This window comes from Carassius gibelio, chromosome B13, assembly GCF_023724105.1.
Source record: "Carassius gibelio isolate Cgi1373 ecotype wild population from Czech Republic chromosome B13, carGib1.2-hapl.c, whole genome shotgun sequence".
Taxonomy (NCBI): Eukaryota; Metazoa; Chordata; class Actinopteri; order Cypriniformes; family Cyprinidae; genus Carassius; species Carassius gibelio.
In genome coordinates this window covers 10,638,654-10,659,447 of record NC_068408.1, presented here as the reverse complement: position 1 = coordinate 10,659,447, position 20,794 = coordinate 10,638,654, and the positions used below count along the sequence as shown (strand labels likewise).

The following is a 20,794-nucleotide window of genomic DNA, read 5'->3' as shown; positions in this document are numbered from 1 at the left end:
GTTTAACTACATCTCAAATAATTCAAACAGCATTTTGGTATTTATTCAAAGTATTAATTAGCTAGTTACAAAGAGTAGGCTAAGGAAAAAACATTTTCAATAGTTTACAGTCACTGTCAAACCAAGCACAACTAATATAATATGTTAGCCTCTAATGCAAATATAACACAAATTTGAGACACTGTTTTCCAAATGAATGTTGTTCAGTGCTTTGACGCAATGTATAAATAAAGGTGACAAAAAAGAAAATAACATCAAAGAATATTTTTATTTGTAAGAATTTGTTAATGTGTGTGTGTGTGTGTGTGCGCGCGCAAGTAATTAAAATAGGCAACAAAATAAAATGATGTGTATTCTTTACATTTTATTATTACATTTACTATTTTTTTCCCAAAACAAAAGGAAATTTATTTAAAACATGTAACACTTTGGGTCAGCAAAATGAATTTGATTTATGATGATAACTCAAATATCATACTCAGAATATAACAGAATCTACAATAATTATAAGCACAATATGAAGTAGCCTAAGATTAAACAATCAAAATGGGGAATACATGGGATACATTGTAGGCAGCTAATGAGAGATTAAATTGTTTTTGTTTTTTTCTTCTTTTGCTTCTTCTTTCTTTTTAGCGTTTACAGTCCCATCCTCCTCTCTAGGCACGACGGAGATCAAACTGCTGCACTCTGTTTGAGATGTCATCCAGTAAGTAACAGTTAAGAAAAACATGGACATGGAAAGTTTATCAGACTGAGAGAGTTATTCAATTAGGATAGGTGGGAAACAAATGCTGTATTAATCTGAAAGGATATGTCTGCTGGTGAGAGATTGTATACTGTTCTGGATCTTCCTCTGAAATGCGATCTGAGCTTCACACATGCAGGCATTCTCAGTCAGATCTCCTCTTGCCTCTTCTGTAAAAGAAACAGACATGTTTTACTGTGAACTTAAAATGCTACCAATCTTTTCTTCACTCCTCAATTTATAGCCGTCATCATTGGCATATATGTAAGTATTATCACTGCATGTATAATGACAATTTTAAAAACAAACTACTAGAGCACATAAACATAAACATTCCAGGGCACTCCATTAAACATTCCATTAAACACATTGATTTATAATTCAGATAAAATGTCTGATTTCAATGGCATTTTTATTTGTAATATATTATTACTTATTTTGATCCAAAAAGCATTTCTGTGCACAAAAGTTACTGGATGCATTTCTTCAGAATGCATCAAAAAATATATTCTTCATGATATGCATCAAATTTTCTAATGATTTGATGCATATTTTTTGACAAACCATTGGTCTGCTTAGAGCACGTTTTCCTGTCAGAGTTGATTACATATCCCTCTCTGCACTTGCAGAAATAAGAGGCATTGTTGTTGACACAAATATGTTGGCAGTTGTGCCCAAGCGCACAAGCATTGAAACCTGTAAATTCAGCGGAATCAGCAAAAACACATCACTATTGACCAACCAAAAAAAAAATTCAATATTACATATGAAATAATATTATATATTAAAATATTTATTATATTAAACATTATTGATCAGTCAGTGAGGAATTTGTTTAATTTCAAATTAAATGTATTTATAGAAATATAATTTAAATAATTACAGTTGAGATATTTTTATAATACATTTTTTTTATTATTAAATTAAAACATGATCTAATTGATTATAAACAGTTTTCCCCAACAAAATAGGATCTTTATTCTCTTACCACAGAGTGTCTCCCTGAACTTAGATGTTAGTTTCTCAATCACTCCATATGTCTCCACATAGAACACATGGTCATCCAAAGGCTGACTGGCCATCTGTTTAAGAGACCGCATATCTGCTCTGTCCACTCCGACAGCATATATTTCAATTCCAGAAGCCCTTGCTGCTGCTGCCACCTCTTCAACTTTATCTTGCGGCCTTCCATCGGTCACAATGATGGCCACCTTACCGATGTTCTTTTTTAGTGGCCGGGCCCCAGCACCCTCTGTAAAAACCTGCTCCATGGCGGTTTTGATAGCCAGGCCAGTCATAGTTCCTGTTGAGAGTGGATCAATACGGGAGAAGGCCTGCTTGACCTCGGCCTTACTGAAGAACTTTTTCAGAAGGAACTCAATGTTGACAGTGCTGGCGTAGTTGACCAGGGCAACTCGTGTGGCATCGGTTCCGATATCAAGAGAATCAACCATTTCAGAGAGGAAGATTTTGACCTTTTCGAACTCTGCAGGACGGACGCTACGAGAACTGTCAATGATAAAAACCAGGTCTAGAGGACGGCTCTTGCAGAGCTGTGCTGGAGCTGTAAGACATAAGTAATTCATTGAAAAATTGAGTCACATTATCATTAAAATGATTAAAAAGTGCAAAGTCTGATGCTGAAAGAAAAAAAGAGAGAGAGAGAGGCTCCTCAGTTAGTGCAGAGCTGTAAATAAAAAAAGAAATAAACTGAGTTAATCCCATTTGTGCTAAACAATTGCATTTCTGTTGACGATAAGCTTGGCATTAGCAAAAATGGCCTCATTTGCCATTTGTCCTGCTTGTTTAATGCTAAATGACCAGAGGTATAACAACATATCGCAATACAAAAATGCAACATGTATGATGGATAGTGACAATATTGTGTATAATAAGGAAAAATAATGCAATAGAAGACTTGCATTCTGACAGCACCCATTCATTGCTGAGGATCGACTACATCTTGGATGGTCAGAGGATGAGTAACTTTTAACAAATCTTGAACGATTTTCTTTTATCATACATCTTAGAAGTAATAAATAAAAAACTGTACAACTTTAACTGATTGTGATACTTCAAGTATTGAGAGAGCATCATATTGTAAAATCAGTGTTGTGTATCAAACTGAATTGTGGCATGAATATATTGTTATACCCCTATAAATGACCATTCACTTGTTTATGATTTCCCCTTGAAAAGAGAGAGAGAAAGAAAAGAAGAGTAATATTATTAAGAGGGACTTAAGAGGACCAGACTGGTCGTCTGCACCCGGTGGGGTGGGATTGGTCTACCTGGGTCAGTGGAAGGTTCGGCAGGGGCAGGTGTGCCATGAGGGGTACTGACCGGCTCTGGAGTGGTTGCTGTGGTTGTTGTGGTTGTTGTGATTGCTGTGGTTGTTGTGGTTGCTGTGGTTGTAGTGGTTGTAGTCTGTGTTGGAGGTGGCGGGGGTAGGGTGGCTACCTTGGTGAGTGGCATGGGCACTGTAGGGACAGGTAGCACCACCAGAATTCTGGGAGGTGTGGGCACAACTGACCGGACAGGATGGACAGGTGAGATGGGTCGGACTGGTAAGACAGGACGGTGGTAGATAAAGGGAGGCCCTTTCCAGGGCGGCCGCTGGGGATGATGCTGATGAGGGTTGCGATGATGATAGCTGTAAAACCTGTGATTAAAGCCATGAGCTTTGTTTGGTTATAGAGAAAGTGAGCGAAAGAGAGGGTAAACAGAAACATAGAAATACAAAGAGTAAAAAGAGAGAAAAAGCGGAGAATCCATAGACAGATGAAAAGTAAAAAACAAAGGAGAAAGACAAGGTGGGAGCATGAAAAGGAGAATTAGAATAAGAAAGGAGGGAGAGAAGCATTAAAGTAAGCCATTACTATTGGTTTAAAGCAAAATGATATTGATGTGGGTTTAAGGTGACACTTTTTGGTTGTTAGCAAAAGCATTTTCAAGCAGTGAATTTGCCTCAAGGTCAATTGCCTGTTCAGAGGTTCTCTGTAAATGACTGCAACATTAACATGTCAACCTGAAGGAAAAACACATTGTAGCTCCAGATCCACTTCTCATTAAAAAAAATAAAATAATAATAAATATTGTATTTAAGGGACAGAAGTATTTAGCATTGCTACATTAATGATTTCAGTTAAAAGATATTACACAAATTTAAGGAAAAAGAATGAATGTAGTACAGTTCTGAAAGAATTTTCTTAAAGCTCACAAATCATCTAGAGCCATCATTTTGCGAAGTCAATTAAACAAGTAACATTAATACGATTTTTAATGAACAATAGAAAACAAGATTTTTATGCTTTAATTATTACTGTAATGCAATAGCTTCTAGAATCACTGTTCCCAAGGTTTTAGAAGTCTAAAGGTCTCTGATCTATCATTAAGCAATCATTGAGAAAGACAAAAAAAAAAAAAAAAAACGCTAATAATAGGCCTACTGTAAAATAGAAAGTCCAGCTGTGTGTAGATTACATAATTTTACAGGATTAAAGTATGCTACAGTAGGTTAGTTTTTGTTCCTGAAGAGCACTAATGCCATTAAAAAAAGAAGTTCTGCTTTTCACTATTTTACTCTAGTTTTAAATTTTTTTATTTATTATAATACTCAGTGTTAACATATTTTAACTATTCATTTCAATCAAGGCTTAAAAATAATTACAAGTGTAGATTTCACATTATTTTAATAATAATAATAATAATAATAATAATAATAATAATAAAGTGACCTATAACCGTATAATACATACATTATTATTATTATCATTACCTCCAAAGTTGATGGAATTGCTGTGTCCAGGAACAGGCACATTGGGGGTGAAGTGAGATCTCTGTCGGTCTCCGTAGAGCTGGTTATGGTTCCTTAAGTAAGGGCCATACGTACCCTGCGCCTCCATTAAAAATGCAGACAAACAAAAGACAGAAATGCAAATAAAGCATGTCATGTTGATGAAGATGGATGCAGGAATCTCTGTTCTTGTGTTTATTCCGACCCACTGTGAGAGTTTCGACAGGAGGAGGCGCTCACATGATGTTTTAAAGCCGTTGGCCCCCAGACATCCAACGCGAGCCACCAATCCAGAGAAACAAGTGCGTTTGACTGGGAGGGCGTTTAGGTCTTCTATAGATGTAGTGCAGAATAGCCAACCACTAGAACTGCATAGATAGTACACATTGTGCCCAAAGGATTCTGGAAATTCTGGACCCTTTATTATTTTATATAAACAACTTTATATTTCTAAAACCCTAATGCTAAAATATAATTAAATATATATTATAAGAACGCAGAAGCATAATTCTGCATTGTGTATGATAATTCATCCCGACTCTAGGGGGCGCTGTAGAATTGCACTACTACTACCACAGAAGCGGCTGCTGGTTTGTGGTTTGTTTTTACTGTGCTCGTTGGTCAACTCGAGATTAGAGAGTCAAGGGGAGATCTCTCAACTCAGTTAGGTAAAATTATCTTTTTTAAGTCGTTGTTAACTAAACAAGTGTTGCTTTTGCATTTGTTGATAGTGAATCATCCTTAAGTTTTATCGTGAGCAGTGGTTTGTGGTACAAACACATTATGAGTTGCTGTCTATGCAATGTCTAATGATATTGTCGTCATGAGAATATGTCAGATTTTCACATATTATATCATGCTTTTCCTTATGTCTGTACTTAAATATCATTGACATTTCCCTCCTTAAATCAGTTTCTGGAGAAGGATACGCAGTGTTGGTTTAAAATACGTCCAGAGCATTTAGAGCTGAATCTTGGTAACGTTACTTTGAAGAATGTGAAGTGTGCGTGCATGTCAACAGTTCGCTCTTTTCTCGTGTCTGTGTTCAGTGTTCCAGTATGCAGAGTCTGTCAGTGCAGGCGCTGGCCCTGCGGCAGCTAGGCAGACTGAACTCCCTGCAGCTGCTCACACCGTGCCAAGCCTCTGGTCTCAGCATGTGGTGCCCGCGAACATTACACGCGCGTCAGTTGTGGGGTTCAGACACACCCCAGACACACCGGACAGCTATGTGGCTGAAATCATGGGACACTCGGCAGAGCTGGTCTCTCCATCAGACCCGGCTCAAGAGCACGAGAAAGAAAGGGAAGCAGAAAGCAGTGGAGCAGCAGGAGGAGGAGGAGGAACAGGAAGATGCAGAGGCTAGTGATTATGAGGATGAGCTTCCAGATGACCCAGGCCTGCCAAAAGACTATAAAGACCATGAGAAAACTGTGCAGTCTCTACGTTTCGATCTGGTTTTGAAGACTGGATTGGACATTGCACGAAAGTAAGTCGGAGAAACTGTCCATCATGTTCAGAGATTAATTCTGCCACACTGATAAGTTGCAAACTAATGTTTTCAGTTCAAATTGCAGATGTAACTCCTAGTTTTTACCTCATAGAACCTGATCAGAGAATGGCTTGATGACGTTCGTATTTAATCTTTGCTCAAATTACTCTCTCCTTTTTCTCAGGCTGTACATTTAGTTTGTGGTGTTTTGACAATTGGCAGTGACTAACACATGTATGTCATTTACAGTGGTGTGGAGGATGCTTTCTATAACCTCAAATTAAGACTGAATGGTCAGAAACTCACCAAGAAGAGCAAAATGGTGAGTCAGCACCCTCTAGTGGAATAATCAAAGAACTTTCTTCAAAAATATGTAAGACTAGCTGAACAAATTCTGGATGTCTTCCCATTACTGAATTAATCTGAGTGCTGATTAGAATAAGCACCTTAATTTAACATTACATTTTGCCTCCTACAGGTTAAAGTTGGGGATACACTGGATCTGATCCTAAATGAGGACAAGGAAATGGACACAATCTTGCTGAAGAGAGTGATCTTAAAAAAGGTGGTCGGGGAGACTAGAGATGCAGAAAAGCAGAGAGTCCTTCTAAGAACCTGGAAACACCTACAACTTCCCAGAAAGGATGTGTACAAGCAGTAAAGATTAATTTCCGTGACGAGTTTGAGACGTGAAAGATCAGAAAATAGGACAAAACTGGTATTTCTTATTCCACTCTCCAACCATTTGATTCTGAAACTGCAGATTGAGGATTTAATGAGATGTTTTCTATGCCCAAAAAATGAAATGATGTCTTTCTCACATCTATTCACTTGACAGTAGTTCTACTGTTTCATACTACTTAAAGGAGTTTTTTTAACTTTACAGGTTGCAAATGGAACACTTATTATTTAGCAGTGGTTTTGGTTATATAAATTTTTTAATTTTTTTCATAATACTTACTTGATTCGCAAAATAACATTGTGGGATGAATCAGATAGTGTTTGGGATATCGGTTGTTTTCTGATCCCTTATTTCGTTTTCATCATTATCTTTATGACATTGGTAGGTTTTCAGTGAGCAGTTTTCAGAAAGGGCACAGAGTCCCTTTGTATACAACTGCACTTAGATTACCAGACAAAAATGGGAAATGTTAAAAGGTTTTTGCAGAGCATTTATGCCGAAAATAAATTTAAAAAATGTGTCAAAACAAATACAGTTTCTAAACTGTATTTATTTCTTTTTTTCTTCATTATAATGGTCAGTGGTGGATTATTCAAAGAACATACATTTATTCTTGAAAAACATCAAAGATAAAATCTTCCCTTAGGTATTTTTATGAATTTCTCTGACTGTAAAAGGCTCCTATTGTCCCTCACTTGTGTATCTGAAGTCAAATAAAAAGGAACATGTAACACATCTTGGCTAGAAAGTGAATTTTTATTAAAAAATATATAACATATAACCTGGTGCTATAGTTAAGTAAGATTTACTTCCTATATACTTCAGTATGTTGATAATCAGGAAAAAGTCAGTGCTGCAACATTGCTACAACTTAAAACATATATATATATATATATATATATATATATAAATCATCTCTGCCCTCACCTGAAACTAAAGTGACCTATTGTTTTTAAAAACTAAATGTTTCCATTTAAGTTGATTAAGGCTAACCTTAGCTTATCTATTAATTAGACATTAGAATAATATCAATAATATTTTGGCATATAAATAGTAACACTAATATTTCACTGTCATGTGATAGTGGCTTCAATCACCAACTTTGTCACCTTCCAAACCATCCTGTTTAAGGCCATGGATGTGAACTCGACCAGCCGACCTAGACCTTTTAAACAAGAAAAAGTTTCAATATGCTTCAGCTCATGGACTTGTGCAAATAACAGGTATGTTGTGTAAAATATAGTAAAACAGGTCTGCGCTTTGCAGGAACATTGTCTAAGTATAAGTCACAGTGTTGTTTGATCTCTTTGCCTTCTTAAGAATGTCACATTTCTTGCGATTGGGGCGCCTGCAGCGCTCGTCGATGCTTGGCACGCATTCGTAGTGCCACACTTCCTCCATTTTGTCAACTGGGTAGACGGCCTCCACGTAATGCCGGATGAGTTGAAGACGCACAGGGTCCAGCTGTTTCTTGTTGCAGGCCCCAGAATGGTTGTACTGCAGCCGTAAATTTTCCTGCGTGAAAAGTTCTGGGAAAAGACGGACGAGAAGGCGAGCAGCAAAATTTCCCACAGACAAACTCTGTTGGACAATTTCCCTCACTTCAGCATCCGTGAGCAGGTACTCAGAAGGCACTGGGAAGTCTGGGGCGGACACTGAAAGGTCCTCCAGAGGAATTTTGCAGAAGTCCTTGCTGCTTTTCTCCAGAGGTGAAGAGAGGACTTCAAAGTCCTCTTTTAGTCGATCTGAACTGAGAACATTGATTTGCCCAGCTGTTAGCAGCGAGTCTTTTGGGTCAGGCTCTTGGTCAGGTGAACAGGCCTTCCGTTGTTGCTGGTATGAACGTCGTTGGTCAGTATCCCGTCGCCTACAGCGCTCATCAAGTTTGCCGACAAACTCAAGGGTCCACACACGGTCGTTCTTAGCTTGTGGGTAAAGCAGCTGGACGTAATGCCGGATGAGACTGATTCGTAGGGGATCCAGCTGTTTCTTTCCTAGAGAGCCACTGCAGTTGTAGTATTTTCGTGCATTCTCATAAGTAAAGAGCTCAGGGAACATGAGAACCAGGAGTCGAGATGCAAAGTTCCCAATTGATAAACTGCTTTCATAGTTATTCTTCAGCTGTTCCTTAGTAAGTAAATACTCCTGAGGAACTTTAAAGTCCGGAGGAGGAATCTCCAGTTTGTCAAAATCCACAGGCTCCAGCCACGATTTCTTAGACCTGCGATTTGGTTTCTCGTAATCACACAGATCACTGATCTTAACAATGGAGATGTTATCAGGTAGACGAGTGATGTCATACATTTCTCGGTTGTCACAACTGCTGCCATTGACTGAAGCATTCTCCAGTGCTTCCTCCATTCGTTGTACGCACAGCTGCAGCCAGGTTTCTTCTGGGATATCAGGGAAATTGGCCTCCATGTATTTGCGTATAATTTCTAGTCTGTCTGAGTCCGTGATCAACTGTCCAATGCTGGTGTGGCCCTCTGGCAACTTGCCCTCCTCAAACACCTCCGGAAAGAGTCTGTTCAACAAAAACACAACAAGCTCCTTCGGCGAAGTCAAGTCTTCAGAGTCTGCCTCATGTTGGTCAAACACTACATCTGAACTGACATTGAGATGAACATCGTTGTTCTCTCCAGAGTTGAGGGAAAGAGTCTCATCCTGGGCTTCTTCATTGATGAAATTACAAGCATGATTGGGTTCCGGGTCAAACCCGACAAGCACTGGAGCCTGTTTGTCACACATATGACCACTCTCCATGTCCTTCTGAGCCCAGAAACGATTCATGAAATCATTGATCTGTAGCAAGCACTCCGTCTGCCAGACGTTTTCATTTTTCACCAGCGGGTAGCAGACTTCCACATAGTTACGTATTAGCTGAAGGTGCAATGAATCTAATGTCCGTTTGGTTGTAAGGCTGCAAGTGCTGCAGCCGTGTGCGCATTCTTTTGCTGTGAAACGTTCTGGGAACAGTTGAACGAGGAGTCTGCAGCCGAGATCTCCCGCAGTGGACGTTTGCTCCATCAACTGGGTGAGTTCTTCGCTGGTCAGCTGGTACTCAGGAGGAGGCTGGAATTCCATAACCATCTCAGAGGGCTTCATCAGCTTTTTGATGCGTGTCACTTCAAGCGAGAGCAAATCCACCTTACTGTGCAGCTGGGTCATGCTGGAATTCAGCGTGTTCAGGAGGAAGAACATCTTCTCAATGAGTGGGTAGAGGTGAGAATCCAAGGCAGCAGGAGACCCTGTGACCCCCACATTAGTGGAGGCCTTAAACATGTGCTGCTTTCTAGAGTTCCCCAGTTTTTGTAAGTGAACACCATTATGGCTTGCTCTGACTCCATTGTGGGCTCCGTGCTGGTCCAGATTGGATGCAGTTTTACGCTCAGAAATGCGATGTGTGATGCTGTAGAGTGGTTTCCTGTATGAAGAGATGGGAATCTTCTCCTGTGGAGATAATCTGTGACTGTGAGAACATGACCTGCTTCCATTATCTGAACTGCTGTCAAGGAGATGTTCTCCTGCCTGGAAAGTAAGTGTGAGATGTTGCAGAAGAAAAATCAGACCAGACCTAACCTGCTCTTCAGGAAATTAAGCCATTAGAAAAATAAAGTTTTGATTGAAACAAATGTTCCTTTTCATTATAGGCACTTCATCTTACCTGTGTTGTCACCTTGACCCTCTTTCCGCTACTAGGCCCTTCCACCTCAGGGACTGCGTGTGTTGCTGATCTTTTTGTAATGCACTTAAAGAAGCTATCCATCTTCCCCTCTGTGTTTTCAATAACATCCTCTGCATCTTTCTCGACTTTAACTTCTGGAGAAAAGCCAAGTGTTCAAAACTATCAAGAATGCTGAGGAACACCGAAAGACATCATCTCACAAATCTGTATAACTGTAATGAGGAAGCCGAAAACTCTGACCAAATTTTTTTAATCTGGTATCTGTCTCAGTTGATCTGAAATGATCAGCCAAGACATTTGCAACTGGTAGTAACATGCATCATCGGTGACCCTTAGCCTTTTTCTCTTTTTGATATTTTATCTTTCTGTTATTTACAAATGTGACGACTTGAGAAGAATTCAAGTTATTTTAGTGAAGCACCTCAATAAAGTGGACTATTCAAAGTGTTTCAAATGATCTTTGCTAATGCATATTGATATCAGGCAAACAAAAAAAAAGTTTGTTGAAGTGTGAATGTACACAAATCCTCTTTTCATGCTTTTTCACTATTGTCAGCATGAATTAGAAATTCTGATCGATTTTCTTCCTGTAGAGTGCAATGGCTTCTGAACGCAAAAAAAATATATAGGGCGGTACTTGATTTTGTCCACAGAGAATTGATTGGAGCATTGTCACTTGTTAACTGCTGTGGATTGATGTGGAGTCACAGGTTGCTGGAAAGTGTGCTGGAGCACAAGTCATTAGAAAATACATATCATGGCAAGGGAAGTTAATATTTTCGATGTAAAGATCATGTGGGCACACTATACATAAAATTTTGTGCATGGATAAATTATTTAGAATAAACATGGCAACATTCCATAAAAAATAAGAAAGGTGTCTTCAAAGATGAATATATAACCAGCTGCAAATTACAACCATTGTTTTATGGCAGTGGTTGATTTTACAGTTAAGTATTTACACCACAAATGCAATGTCATGTCTTTTTAACAACATCTGATGTTCTGTCTCTCCTAAATGTTATTTATACCTGTATTTAGTGCTGATTTCGGTTTCATGTGATTCAATCACCAGTGATCCTAATAGCAGGTAAATACTTTAAATAAATCTTCATTTGCTGTTAAGGCTAGTCAGTTCAATTCACTGGATAAGTTTATTTGGACTGTTTGTTTCAATGTGATGCATGTTACTAGACCGAAATATTGTGATGTTTAACTAAAGTCGTGAGAATGATTTTAGTGTGAATCGGTATTTACATACTTTTATCAGGCACTTGTCCGTCTGCATTAACCCTGCACACAGAAGAGCTCATGTCCTGGGAAGAGACACACAAGACTGATATTATCTGATAGTCACACATCTAATATGACCACATATATTTCTTATATACTCCTATCTTAATGCACTTGTCGGTAATAACAGCTGTTCGGGGAATGGCTGACTGTCAAATCGATAAAATAATAATTTGTTTTAAAAAGGAAACGTGTGTCCTGCTTAAAGACAGTGAAGACCGTGTCACAAACGACTGCACACAAACGTCATGGCAAGCGTGTAAAACTTTATTCTCAGAGTGACTGTTCTTCATGGTGAAGTTCTGTGAGATTCTTTTCCTATTTGGTTTTCATGTCTTGCACCGTGAAGTCTCGCCAGAGCACCGGAGCGGCGCTGCTTCACCGTGCCGACCCCGTCCACCGGCTCCACTTCCTCATTCTTCCAGTGGAAACCCCACGGATCGGTACAACCGCGGAGACAGACGGACAAGAGGCTCCCTACTGCGTTCCTTCTTGTGGACTGCACGTCTTAAGAAAATGACCTACTCTTTTTGTTGTTGTTTTTGCTGTAATAACGGACTGCTGCCCTTCTGTCTCGTGTTTCCCCTCCCTTCGTCCACCGTGCGCAACTCTCCCTCTTGCGTGACGCGGCAAGAAAAACATCCACCGATGAGTTTTCGCTCCGTCTCCCGCATCACGGCATGCATAAACTACCTGCTCGGTGGAAATCAAACTCACCTTTTCGACTCCGGGCAGCCGTGTGCAGTAGGTTATGAGGCATTAGCCATGCTCGCGTCTTTAAATCCAGTGGATTTGTCCACGGGAACTGTTGTCCGTGTTTCTCTCCGCTGCTTTTTTTTTTTCTCTAGTCAGTGCCCTCTCGCGTGACGTGACGGTAGACTACTGTGTCATTTCCGCACAGCTGTGGGTTTGCTGTGTGTTTTTGTCAGCCCACCCCACGTGAATCTCTGAGCTGCTGCGCCGTGGCAGTGAAACACGCGGAGTGCGCTATGTGGCGTGGGACTTCTCGTGACACACTAGTCATTCCCTCGAGTCGCGCGCCTGAGATCCACGAGTGTAAAATCACCAGCGTCAGACTCCTGTGACCACAGAGCAGTAACATTATGGAGTTGAATTTGTTTTAGAAAACTTGTAATAACCATGCTTTATGTATAAAAAAAAAAAAAACCTTTTAAATAATAATTAATAAATATGAGATTTTAAATATATTAGGAAATATATATATTGAACTTTTATAGTGCATTTTGTTTTTATATTCTAAAACATTATTGATTTGAAGGTGGTACAGTTAAATAAATGACGTTCAGCAAATTCTGAGTAATGACATTGGAAATGTAAGCAACACCAAGAAAACCAAACGATAGGCTTCCACGAATTGTTTGGATGTACTTTGTTCTCACAGAAGGTTTTTTGCATTTAATAATATTTGGTTTTCAGTTTATATATTTATATATATATTTTTTTTTATATATATTAAGTATTAGTTGATTAATGACTTACGAGTTTTCTTTCTCCCATTTTTCTTTCTTTCTTTCAAAAAAAATTAATTTAATCTCACCTATAACATTTAGGCCTAAAATGCATGATTCTCATTATAAAAAAAAAAGAAAAAGTGATAAATCAGTAGTAGCTAGCTATACATTTTAATACTAATCTCACAAGCATTATTAAATGCATGATTCTAAATAGTTTCCCCCTAAAGTTCATTTAGATTAAGGTTATCACTTCTCAGTTCAAAATTGCTGTCTGTATTCTTGCTACCCGTCCATGATAGATAAAACTATCCAACAACATAAAAATATAGTTTAATTAAACTAAAACTGCACCAGTGTCTGCACTTTTATGTTTACAGCCAGTTTACTAATGAACTGCCGTCTAGTGGATATGACAAGTACTGCAGGGCAAAGTTGCGTGTGTGACACGTTTTGCTGTCAAATATTTACTTTTATTAAAATTTACTATATAAATTGACATTGTTTTTTATGAACGCACTTTTTTTTATTAAAAACTTATTTTTATTGTTTGTTTGTTTATTTTATTATTGGGAGCAAAACAATCATGCCAATAAAGTAGCCTACATTGAAATGAAAAAATAAAATTAATTAATATCCATATACACATCAAGGAGGTGTAATTCAACTTTATACAGTAGCCTATATTAATAGGTGATGATCTATTTATGGGTGACGTAGGCTACATGGTTACAAACCCAAACTAAAACACACTATACGCAGCAACACTAAAGCAGCAAATGAGTGAATAAGTCCAGTTCTGCACTCTCACTCTCTCACTCTCTCTCTCTCGAGACTGTGTTCTCAGACACTCATCAGCGGCACACGATGTGGCCAATATCCCGTAACGCGCATTAGTGATGTCTGCATTAGTGATGTCTGCATTAAGTCAGGGAGCCGTGGCGAGATGTGGGTGTGATGAGCCACCGGTCATTATTCAGGTAATGTGGGCTGTTTGATCCTTCACGCGCTCATGCGATGACGCTAGCGCGCGCAGTGAACTGAGAGTCTCGCGCTGCTCGTTAAAGACTCATTTCAGCATGGGCTCATCTCATTTTTTATCTCAAGAAAGAAAGAATTGCATGTGTCAAATCCAGAGAGGATATTTTAGTGGTGCATTTGTGCCAAAATAAAACTACTAAAGACATTTTAAAAGTAGGCTACATTAAATCCATTGTCAGGTATTCTGTCCTCCAAGTTAAAACTAAAAAACAAACGGTTGGATAAACACAAAAAGAAAAGAAAATCAAACTGACAGTTCATTGTAGGATTCCTATTAGTGCATTATACATAGTGGATATTACAATACGAGTCGCATGCAAAACAAGAGCGCTTCCTATTCATTTTATTATAAAAATCAACGACATTAAAATTTAGTTTCAATGCACAGAGACCAGATCTAGGTGACTGATCTCGGACCACAGTCTCCTCCAGTTCTGAAATAACTCACACAGACCCAAACACATAAAGGAGGCGGAGAGTCGCCTGTCTGTATGGAATAAATGAGTGTTGTAACAGTTATGAGCTGTGCTGAAGTGGAGCTGCTATCATACACACACTCTCTAGCTTGATCCACTGGGTAACCATGTCTTCAGGGGATCGGATTGCCACACTGTTAGAAATCGCTGTAGATTTTGAATCACATTACAGTAAAAACCTACAATAAAATACCACATTTATACATTACAGTTCATCACCGTAATTTATATTGCATTCTGTCTCATTTTAACGGAGCGGAAAATTTTACAGTATATTTTAGTGTTGTTGTAACCTTGCTGTAGCCTGGCTATAATATGGCACGCAATAATAATAAAAAGGACGAGGACGTAAATGGTTTTTACAAATCAGAATGTAAAATTATGGTACTTATTTCAGGCCAGGTCACTGAAAGACATGTAACAAACTAAGCCGGCAATGATAAACTAACGAAATACATTGATTTCTTCCAGGCTATGAAGTGTTGGCTTTGATTAAATGAAAAAGGCTTCCACACGACAAATTTAATTGTGAGTGGAACAATCTCAAGAGGTAGAGACCCAAAACCCACGATCTCCTTAAAACAAAAGATCAAAAGACCTCTCATGACCTTTCATATTGTTCTTTTATGCTTAGTTTGATAGTTGGATCTGTGATAAGGAATTCAGATCACAGTGACACTAATAATAAAGTCTGAACAAAGTCTGATCAGGGCAAGACAGCACAAAAAGTTTGCCTCTGACAGGTGTCTTCGTAGGTTTTCATGGCGAGTTTTCTCAGGTCTGCTTGAGGCCAAAATGAATCTTTCATGAATGACCAGAGGGCTGTCCCGCTTTTATAAAAAAAAAACTTAGTGTAATATCGTGCCTACATTTCCGAGGCCAGAGAGAGACATGGGAGGAACTCTGAGCTACTGATGTTCCTGCATGCATGTTCTTCCCTTTCTGTCCTTCAAGCAATTCAAGTGTGTATGTGCGTGTATGTGTGGCCTGGCAGCTTTCGGCGGTGACCGTCACTCGCCTACGCCCCACTTCACACCCTAGTCGTCCCCCCCGTGGTCACCCGGGAAACCGCAGGCTGCCCAGGCTGGCGCCAGTCCTCTCGCTGAGCTGATCAATACTGCAGCATTTCCTGCCCATTCACTCAGGTCACACACTCACCTCATTAATTATTACTGCCAACACTGCTGCTGGAGCACCCCGGGCACCCACAACACACACACACACTCACTCACAAACTGTCATTGGTTTTTGGACAAACATTTAGATTAATGCCACCCCCTATAATACCAATACATTTCTCTATGGTCACGAATCAACTTACAGCGATATCAATAATGTTTGTTTGTCTTCTTTAAAGTGGTGTATAGAGATACTGTCTTCTGTGAAATACTTCAGGGAATTGTAGAAATTTTAGACTAAAGAGAGACATTGATTTGTTTCAAAAAGACAACTCGTTTTATTTTAAAAGATGACGTTGATGAGTCCAGTTAACATGAATGTGTGCGACACTCATCAGTTCCACATATAAATCATCATCTGTAGAGCAGGTGGGAGCCGCAAACACTCCAACGCAAGTCGTCTAAAAACAGCACCCGAAAAAAATCATGATCAACCTCCAGGCAGGCTCAAGCATTAATCAACTGCATCAAACGAAATTGGATTCAGATATATACATCCAGATCGAAACCATCTTCAGAACTTGGTGACCGCGCATGCCATGTTTTCCAGTGCTGACCGAGCTTCTGAGGATGGGAAGCACTTCATGGCCTCTAAGGCCTTGTTGCCGTGGTAACTGCACAGGTCAAGGGCCTGGCTCACGCCTCTTTCCGTCTTTATCAGGCCCCGGAGCTGGAGAACATGCAAGGAGGAGGAAACAGTTTAATATCACTCCATCAAACTGATGAAACTGCTGTAGAAAATGTAATGTTCTTTTAACCAAATTTAGAGGCAAGCGTCTGCTTCTGAAATAAATGATAGTAAAACTATAATAAGGCATAATAACATGTTTGGCATCATGAACTAAAAATAAGTACTTATATTTATTAATTTGTACATACAGTAATACATTTTAATATTTCAAAATATATCAATTAAAATGAGTTAATGTAGAATGTGAGAACATAAATTAACTGAGCAATAATACATTTATAAATTAAGATGAACTTAGATTAATAAACAGTGTAAAAATGTTGTTCAGTGTTAGTTCATGATACCTTTTGCATAAACTAATGTTAACAAATATAATCTCTTATTTAAATTAAGAATACACTAATATTAAAAAAATTGGGGGTCAGTAAGATATGTAGATTTTTTTTAAATTGTGATGCTTTTTTGAAAGATTCTATCATTGTAAAAAAAATTATATGATCAATATGTCGTAAGTAACATACTGAAATATCTCAATAATAAAATGAAATGCAACTGAAATTAGAAGAAAACCCAGAATATTCCACACTCTTCCTCACTTAAATGGTCTTGTAGTCCTCCACTGTCACATACAAGCATGTTTAGCTGGAGGCCATTTTGCTAAATGAATTCTGGGATGTGTTGTGCTAAGAAGCCCTTGGGGGCCTCGAGTTAAAAACAGCAGAAGAGACCTGCTTTCACTAATGTGCATAAGAGGAAGCCAAAAACAGGGAGACAGAGAGAGACGTGGATGTGGGGAAGGTAGACGATGACATCAACTGATTTCTGTAATTTATTGTTTGTATATCCACAGTTTTCTTTGACGTCAATATGCTAAACAGAATATTTTCAGGTTGACAGACAGAGATATAACCTCGTGACCCCCCCAAGACAAATTTACAAAAAAAAACCAAACCAGACAGGAAATACTGGAGAGATTAATGTCGCATTTATGTGCTGATAACAGAGATATGTGATGTGTGTGTGTGGGGGGGGGGGGGTGATGTGTCTGTCTGTGCCCTGTTGAAGGAGAATCTTGTGTGATGCTGCTGTCAAACCGTCTCTCTGTCTCCTCTACAAATAAACCTGCCACTCTATCCCCTAATATCCTGTTTCTACGGCGACCCGAGCTGCTTGTGCCCTCCTCCTCTTCCTGCCCCCTCCACACCGCCTCTAACTGTTCTCCCCTTCTTTCTTGCTTTCTGTCTTTCTTCTCCTTCTGACTTTGGAAATCAAATTTCTAAACTTGCTATCAGTTACAGAGAACAAACACTTCCTATTCACAGCACTGGTCGATCAATGAGGGTTTTTCACTGACCGATTCTTCAATTTTTATTTAGTATGCCTCAGATTCACACTTGATTACATTAACTTACGCACATAAAATGTAATTTTTTTTTTATATGCTGGCACAGAGTTTTTTTTATTTACCTCTACTGTTTTTATACTGAGGACAGTTTTTATAGTTAACTAACACTGAAACTAAGATTAAAACCATTAAAACTACTTGAAATAAAACAAGTCAACTGAAATAAAATCAAATATACTGTAAAAAAAAAAAAAAAACGCATTTTTATTTCAGCAAATTTCTAATTAGTTAATAATAGTTTAATTAATAAATAATTTTTATTTAGTATACTTGATGTATTATATATTTATACATACACACGCACACACACACACACACACACACACACACACACACACACACATAGGCGATTAATAGGCGATTTAAAGTTTCACCAACATGAACAACTTCAAATGTATTTTTTTTTTTTAGTAATCATACATTAATTCACTACAGTATTTCTGTTTGTTTGTAAACATTCACATACACACCGGGGACCCTGGGAATGATTTCATGACTCCCGGGGAATCGATTTGTGTCATAAATGTATAAATGTTTCATCGGAAGGATTGTGGCTGAAATCATTGATTAGTGGTTTGACCAGGAGGATTGATTTCTCTTGAATTCAATTGACAATCTCACTTCTTCATTGGCTTAATGACAATAATCAACTGATTAAGTCACTTTTACAGTGAAACACAAGTTGTCTGAATAAGTATGAGGCACTCGTTACTTTGTTTTCCCTCTCCCTTAATCAAAAAACAGGAGTCGCTTACCTTTGTGTAATCAATCTGTCTAGCCATATTTTGAACCTGAAATGAAGAGAGAAAAATGTGAATCCAGAGAACGTCATGCTGACACAGTGAAATCTGAACCGTAACGGTTTTATGCTACCAGTCTAGAGGCTAAAATCTTATTGAATCACTTCAATTAATGATAAATACTGTCTGCTCAGTTAGAATATCAAACATAATACAGTAAAACTGCTAGATGCCTTGAGACATCACATAACTCACATTTACTACAGTTCAAAAGTTTGTGTTAGTAACGTTGTGTTATGTTTTTGAAAGAAGCATCTTATGTTTACCGAGGCTATATTTATTTGATCAAAAATGCAGTAAAATAACTCTTTTCTATTTAATATATTCTATTCTATTTAAAAATGTTATTATAATGTAAAGTATTCTTGTGATGGCAAAGCTGTTTTTCAATTGACATTTTAGTAGTGAATTACAGTATGTGAGATTCACCAGGTTATTTCACAGATCACACAGCAGCAAGTGTTCTGATTTACCTGTTTTAGCTGGTGCCGCCACCTCTCAGGTCCAACGATCTGTCTGTGGAAGACTACAGGAGCCGAGTCCAAACTAAACACCGCCGGTTCTGACTCGCTCTTCACGAACGGCTGTAGATCCGAGTTCAGCTACAAAACACACATGCATCACCCACATTTTTTGAAATGAGCTTTCTACACAAAGCAGAAATAGGAGAGTGTAACTTGATGAGGCGGCATACAGATAGACAGCTTGTGCCCACAATGCACTTATGTGACTGTGCGTACACACCTTGTGTCCCAGAGCGAGGTGTTTTCCGTACAGAAAAGCCAAATTCTGAGCCTCGTTACCATGTCTGGCCAGCTTCATCGCTGCCTGACAACTCTTGGCAAGCAAAGCACCATGGGACAGGAATGTCTGGTCTTCCCAGGATGCAACTGTTAGACTCCCCTCCTTCAGAATACAGAAACACTCAATTAAATAAGCATTAATGTATTATAAATACTGGGATGTACACTATTCTTCAAAAGCCTGGGGTCATTAAGTTTTTATTTTTATAAATCCATTAAATAGATCAAACTTAATCAGTGAGAGTCAAGATATTTACAAAAGATTTATATTCCAAATAAATTATTTGGATTCCACAAATATAATAAGCAGAACAACTGTTTTCAACATTGATAATAATGTAAAAGACTTCTGGGTAATGAAAATTATGCTTTAGCATCAAATAAATTAAAAACATCATAAAATATATATATAGAAAAGAGTTATTTAAAATGGCAATATTTTACAATATTACTTTTTAATGGACTACACTCAAAAACGCACATTTTTTGAATGGTGTTGTTTATCGAGATTATTTGGAGTTGAAATGGACCATAAACAAACCTCAAAAGCACAGAAAACTAGAACACATTGAGACTGTTCAAATCCCAAGCAAGCAGAAAGTTTCTAGAAAATTCAAGGATTTAAATCAAACAAGAGAATAAAAAAGACGGTGGTATGGTGGTGGGGGGGGGGGTGAAACTGAAGGAGGGAAGGCGATGCAAACATCTGCTCGGAAACGTCTCCTCTAAAAAGGGTAAAAGAAACTTGAATCTCTCTCTCTCTCGCACATAAACGTGGCCTTCTCCATCACTTTTCCTCCTCCTCGCCTCACACAGGAAACTTTGTCATTCATTATTTACTGGGAGCGGTTTGCAGATGTTTTAAGTCAGTCTGTGTTTCGCTTGTTTGGAGATGTTTTGCTTGTCCAGTCTCAGCTTGTTTTGAAAGCTTTGAATATGAAACATTAAACACTAAAAGGATTCCTCTGGTACTCAATTTTAATTCATTTATGAGGAAAATAAAGCCTAATCTTAGGCAATGACACATATCACGTCTCATAGATGGCACGTGTTTATTAAAGCAATAAACCAGAGAGGTTGTGCTTTACAGTATTTCACATGACTTTGAGTGTTTGCTTTTATAAAATAGGTGACAGTATAATAAAAGACAATGTTTCATAAACAGATGTTTTACTGTTCTGCAATGTTTTTTAAAAGAAGTCTCTAATGCTCTCCAAGGGTGCATTTATTTGAAT

At 38.3% G+C, this 20,794-nt stretch overlaps 4 protein-coding genes across 8 annotated transcripts in view; 1 reads left to right on the top strand and 3 right to left on the bottom strand.

Moving 5' to 3' along the window:
- Positions 1–253: 253 nt before the first annotated feature.
- Positions 254–4,839, bottom strand: matn3b (matrilin 3b). Of its 3 annotated transcripts, XM_052573185.1 has the most exons (6): positions 4,527–4,837; positions 3,040–3,429; positions 1,737–2,312; positions 1,313–1,444; positions 819–918; positions 254–711 (listed from the first exon to the last, which is right to left on the bottom strand). In XM_052573185.1, exons 1-6 carry the CDS (start codon positions 4,699–4,701, stop codon positions 660–662), a joined length of 1,425 nt encoding a protein of 474 aa, XP_052429145.1. In that variant the 5' UTR covers positions 4,702–4,837; the 3' UTR covers positions 254–659. The 3 variants fall into 3 exon arrangements, with proteins under 3 accessions (XP_052429145.1, XP_052429147.1, XP_052429146.1); XM_052573187.1 differs by lacking the exon at positions 3,040–3,429 and having other exon boundaries at positions 4,527–4,839; XM_052573186.1 differs by lacking the exon at positions 1,313–1,444 and having other exon boundaries at positions 4,527–4,838.
- Positions 4,840–5,093: 254 nt separating this feature from the next.
- On the top strand, positions 5,094–7,450 carry mtres1 (mitochondrial transcription rescue factor 1). The gene is made up of 4 exons (XM_052572665.1): positions 5,094–5,212; positions 5,594–6,030; positions 6,283–6,355; positions 6,512–7,450. Exons 2-4 carry the CDS (start codon positions 5,603–5,605, stop codon positions 6,692–6,694), a joined length of 684 nt encoding a protein of 227 aa, XP_052428625.1. The 5' UTR covers positions 5,094–5,212; positions 5,594–5,602; the 3' UTR covers positions 6,695–7,450.
- Positions 7,451–7,452: 2 nt separating this feature from the next.
- LOC127970255 (BEN domain-containing protein 3-like) lies at positions 7,453–12,848 on the bottom strand. Of its 2 annotated transcripts, none has more exons than XM_052572662.1 (4): positions 12,411–12,848; positions 11,662–11,716; positions 10,380–10,531; positions 7,453–10,243 (listed from the first exon to the last, which is right to left on the bottom strand). In XM_052572662.1, the coding sequence occupies exons 2-4, from the start codon at positions 11,711–11,713 to the stop codon at positions 7,991–7,993; spliced, it is 2,457 nt and encodes an 818-aa protein (XP_052428622.1). In that variant the 5' UTR covers positions 11,714–11,716; positions 12,411–12,848; the 3' UTR covers positions 7,453–7,990. The 2 variants fall into 2 exon arrangements, with proteins under 2 accessions (XP_052428622.1, XP_052428621.1); XM_052572661.1 differs by having other exon boundaries at positions 10,380–10,534; positions 12,411–12,847.
- A 3,266-nt stretch (positions 12,849–16,114) lies between these two features.
- Positions 16,115–20,794, bottom strand: part of pdss2 (prenyl (decaprenyl) diphosphate synthase, subunit 2) — a 31,390-nt gene continuing 26,710 nt past the window's right edge. The window contains exons 5-9 of one of the 2 annotated variants that reach the window (XM_052572664.1): positions 19,501–19,662; positions 19,230–19,358; positions 18,712–18,747; positions 16,356–16,530; positions 16,115–16,261 (exon numbers count right to left, since the gene is read on the bottom strand). In XM_052572664.1, the coding sequence (XP_052428624.1) occupies positions 16,375–16,530; positions 18,712–18,747; positions 19,230–19,358; positions 19,501–19,662 (483 nt within the window). In that variant the 3' untranslated portion in view covers positions 16,115–16,261; positions 16,356–16,374. Of the gene's footprint in view, positions 16,531–18,711; positions 18,748–19,229; positions 19,359–19,500; positions 19,663–20,794 lie in introns of both variants that reach the window. The other variant, XM_052572663.1, reaches the window with a different exon arrangement.

Excerpts from the sequence above, each read along its gene's own strand:
- matn3b (XM_052573185.1), bottom strand. The coding sequence starts at position 4,701 with ATGACATGCTTTATTTGCATTTCTGTCTTTTGTTTGTCTGCATTTTTA. Across the intron at positions 3,430-4,526 it reads CAATTCCATCAACTTTGGAG|CTCATGGCTTTAATCACAGG; the intron begins GTAATGATAATA and ends AACCAAACAAAG. Across the intron at positions 919-1,312 it reads GTGCTCTAAGCAGACCAATG|AAGAGGCAAGAGGAGATCTG; the intron begins GTTTGTCAAAAA and ends TTTCTTTTACAG.
- mtres1 (XM_052572665.1), top strand. The coding sequence starts at position 5,603 with ATGCAGAGTCTGTCAGTGCAGGCGCTGGCCCTGCGGCAGCTAGGCAGA. Across the intron at positions 6,031-6,282 it reads GGATTGGACATTGCACGAAA|TGGTGTGGAGGATGCTTTCT; the intron begins GTAAGTCGGAGA and ends TGTCATTTACAG. Across the intron at positions 6,356-6,511 it reads TCACCAAGAAGAGCAAAATG|GTTAAAGTTGGGGATACACT; the intron begins GTGAGTCAGCAC and ends TGCCTCCTACAG.
- LOC127970255 (XM_052572661.1), bottom strand. The coding sequence starts at position 11,713 with ATGAGCTCTTCTGTGTGCAGGGTTAATGCAGACGGACAAGTGCCTGAT. Across the intron at positions 10,535-11,661 it reads CGGACAAGTGCCTGATAAAA|AAGTTAAAGTCGAGAAAGAT; the intron begins GTATGTAAATAC and ends GCTTTTCTCCAG. Across the intron at positions 10,244-10,379 it reads GGGTCAAGGTGACAACACAG|GCAGGAGAACATCTCCTTGA; the intron begins GTAAGATGAAGT and ends CTTACTTTCCAG.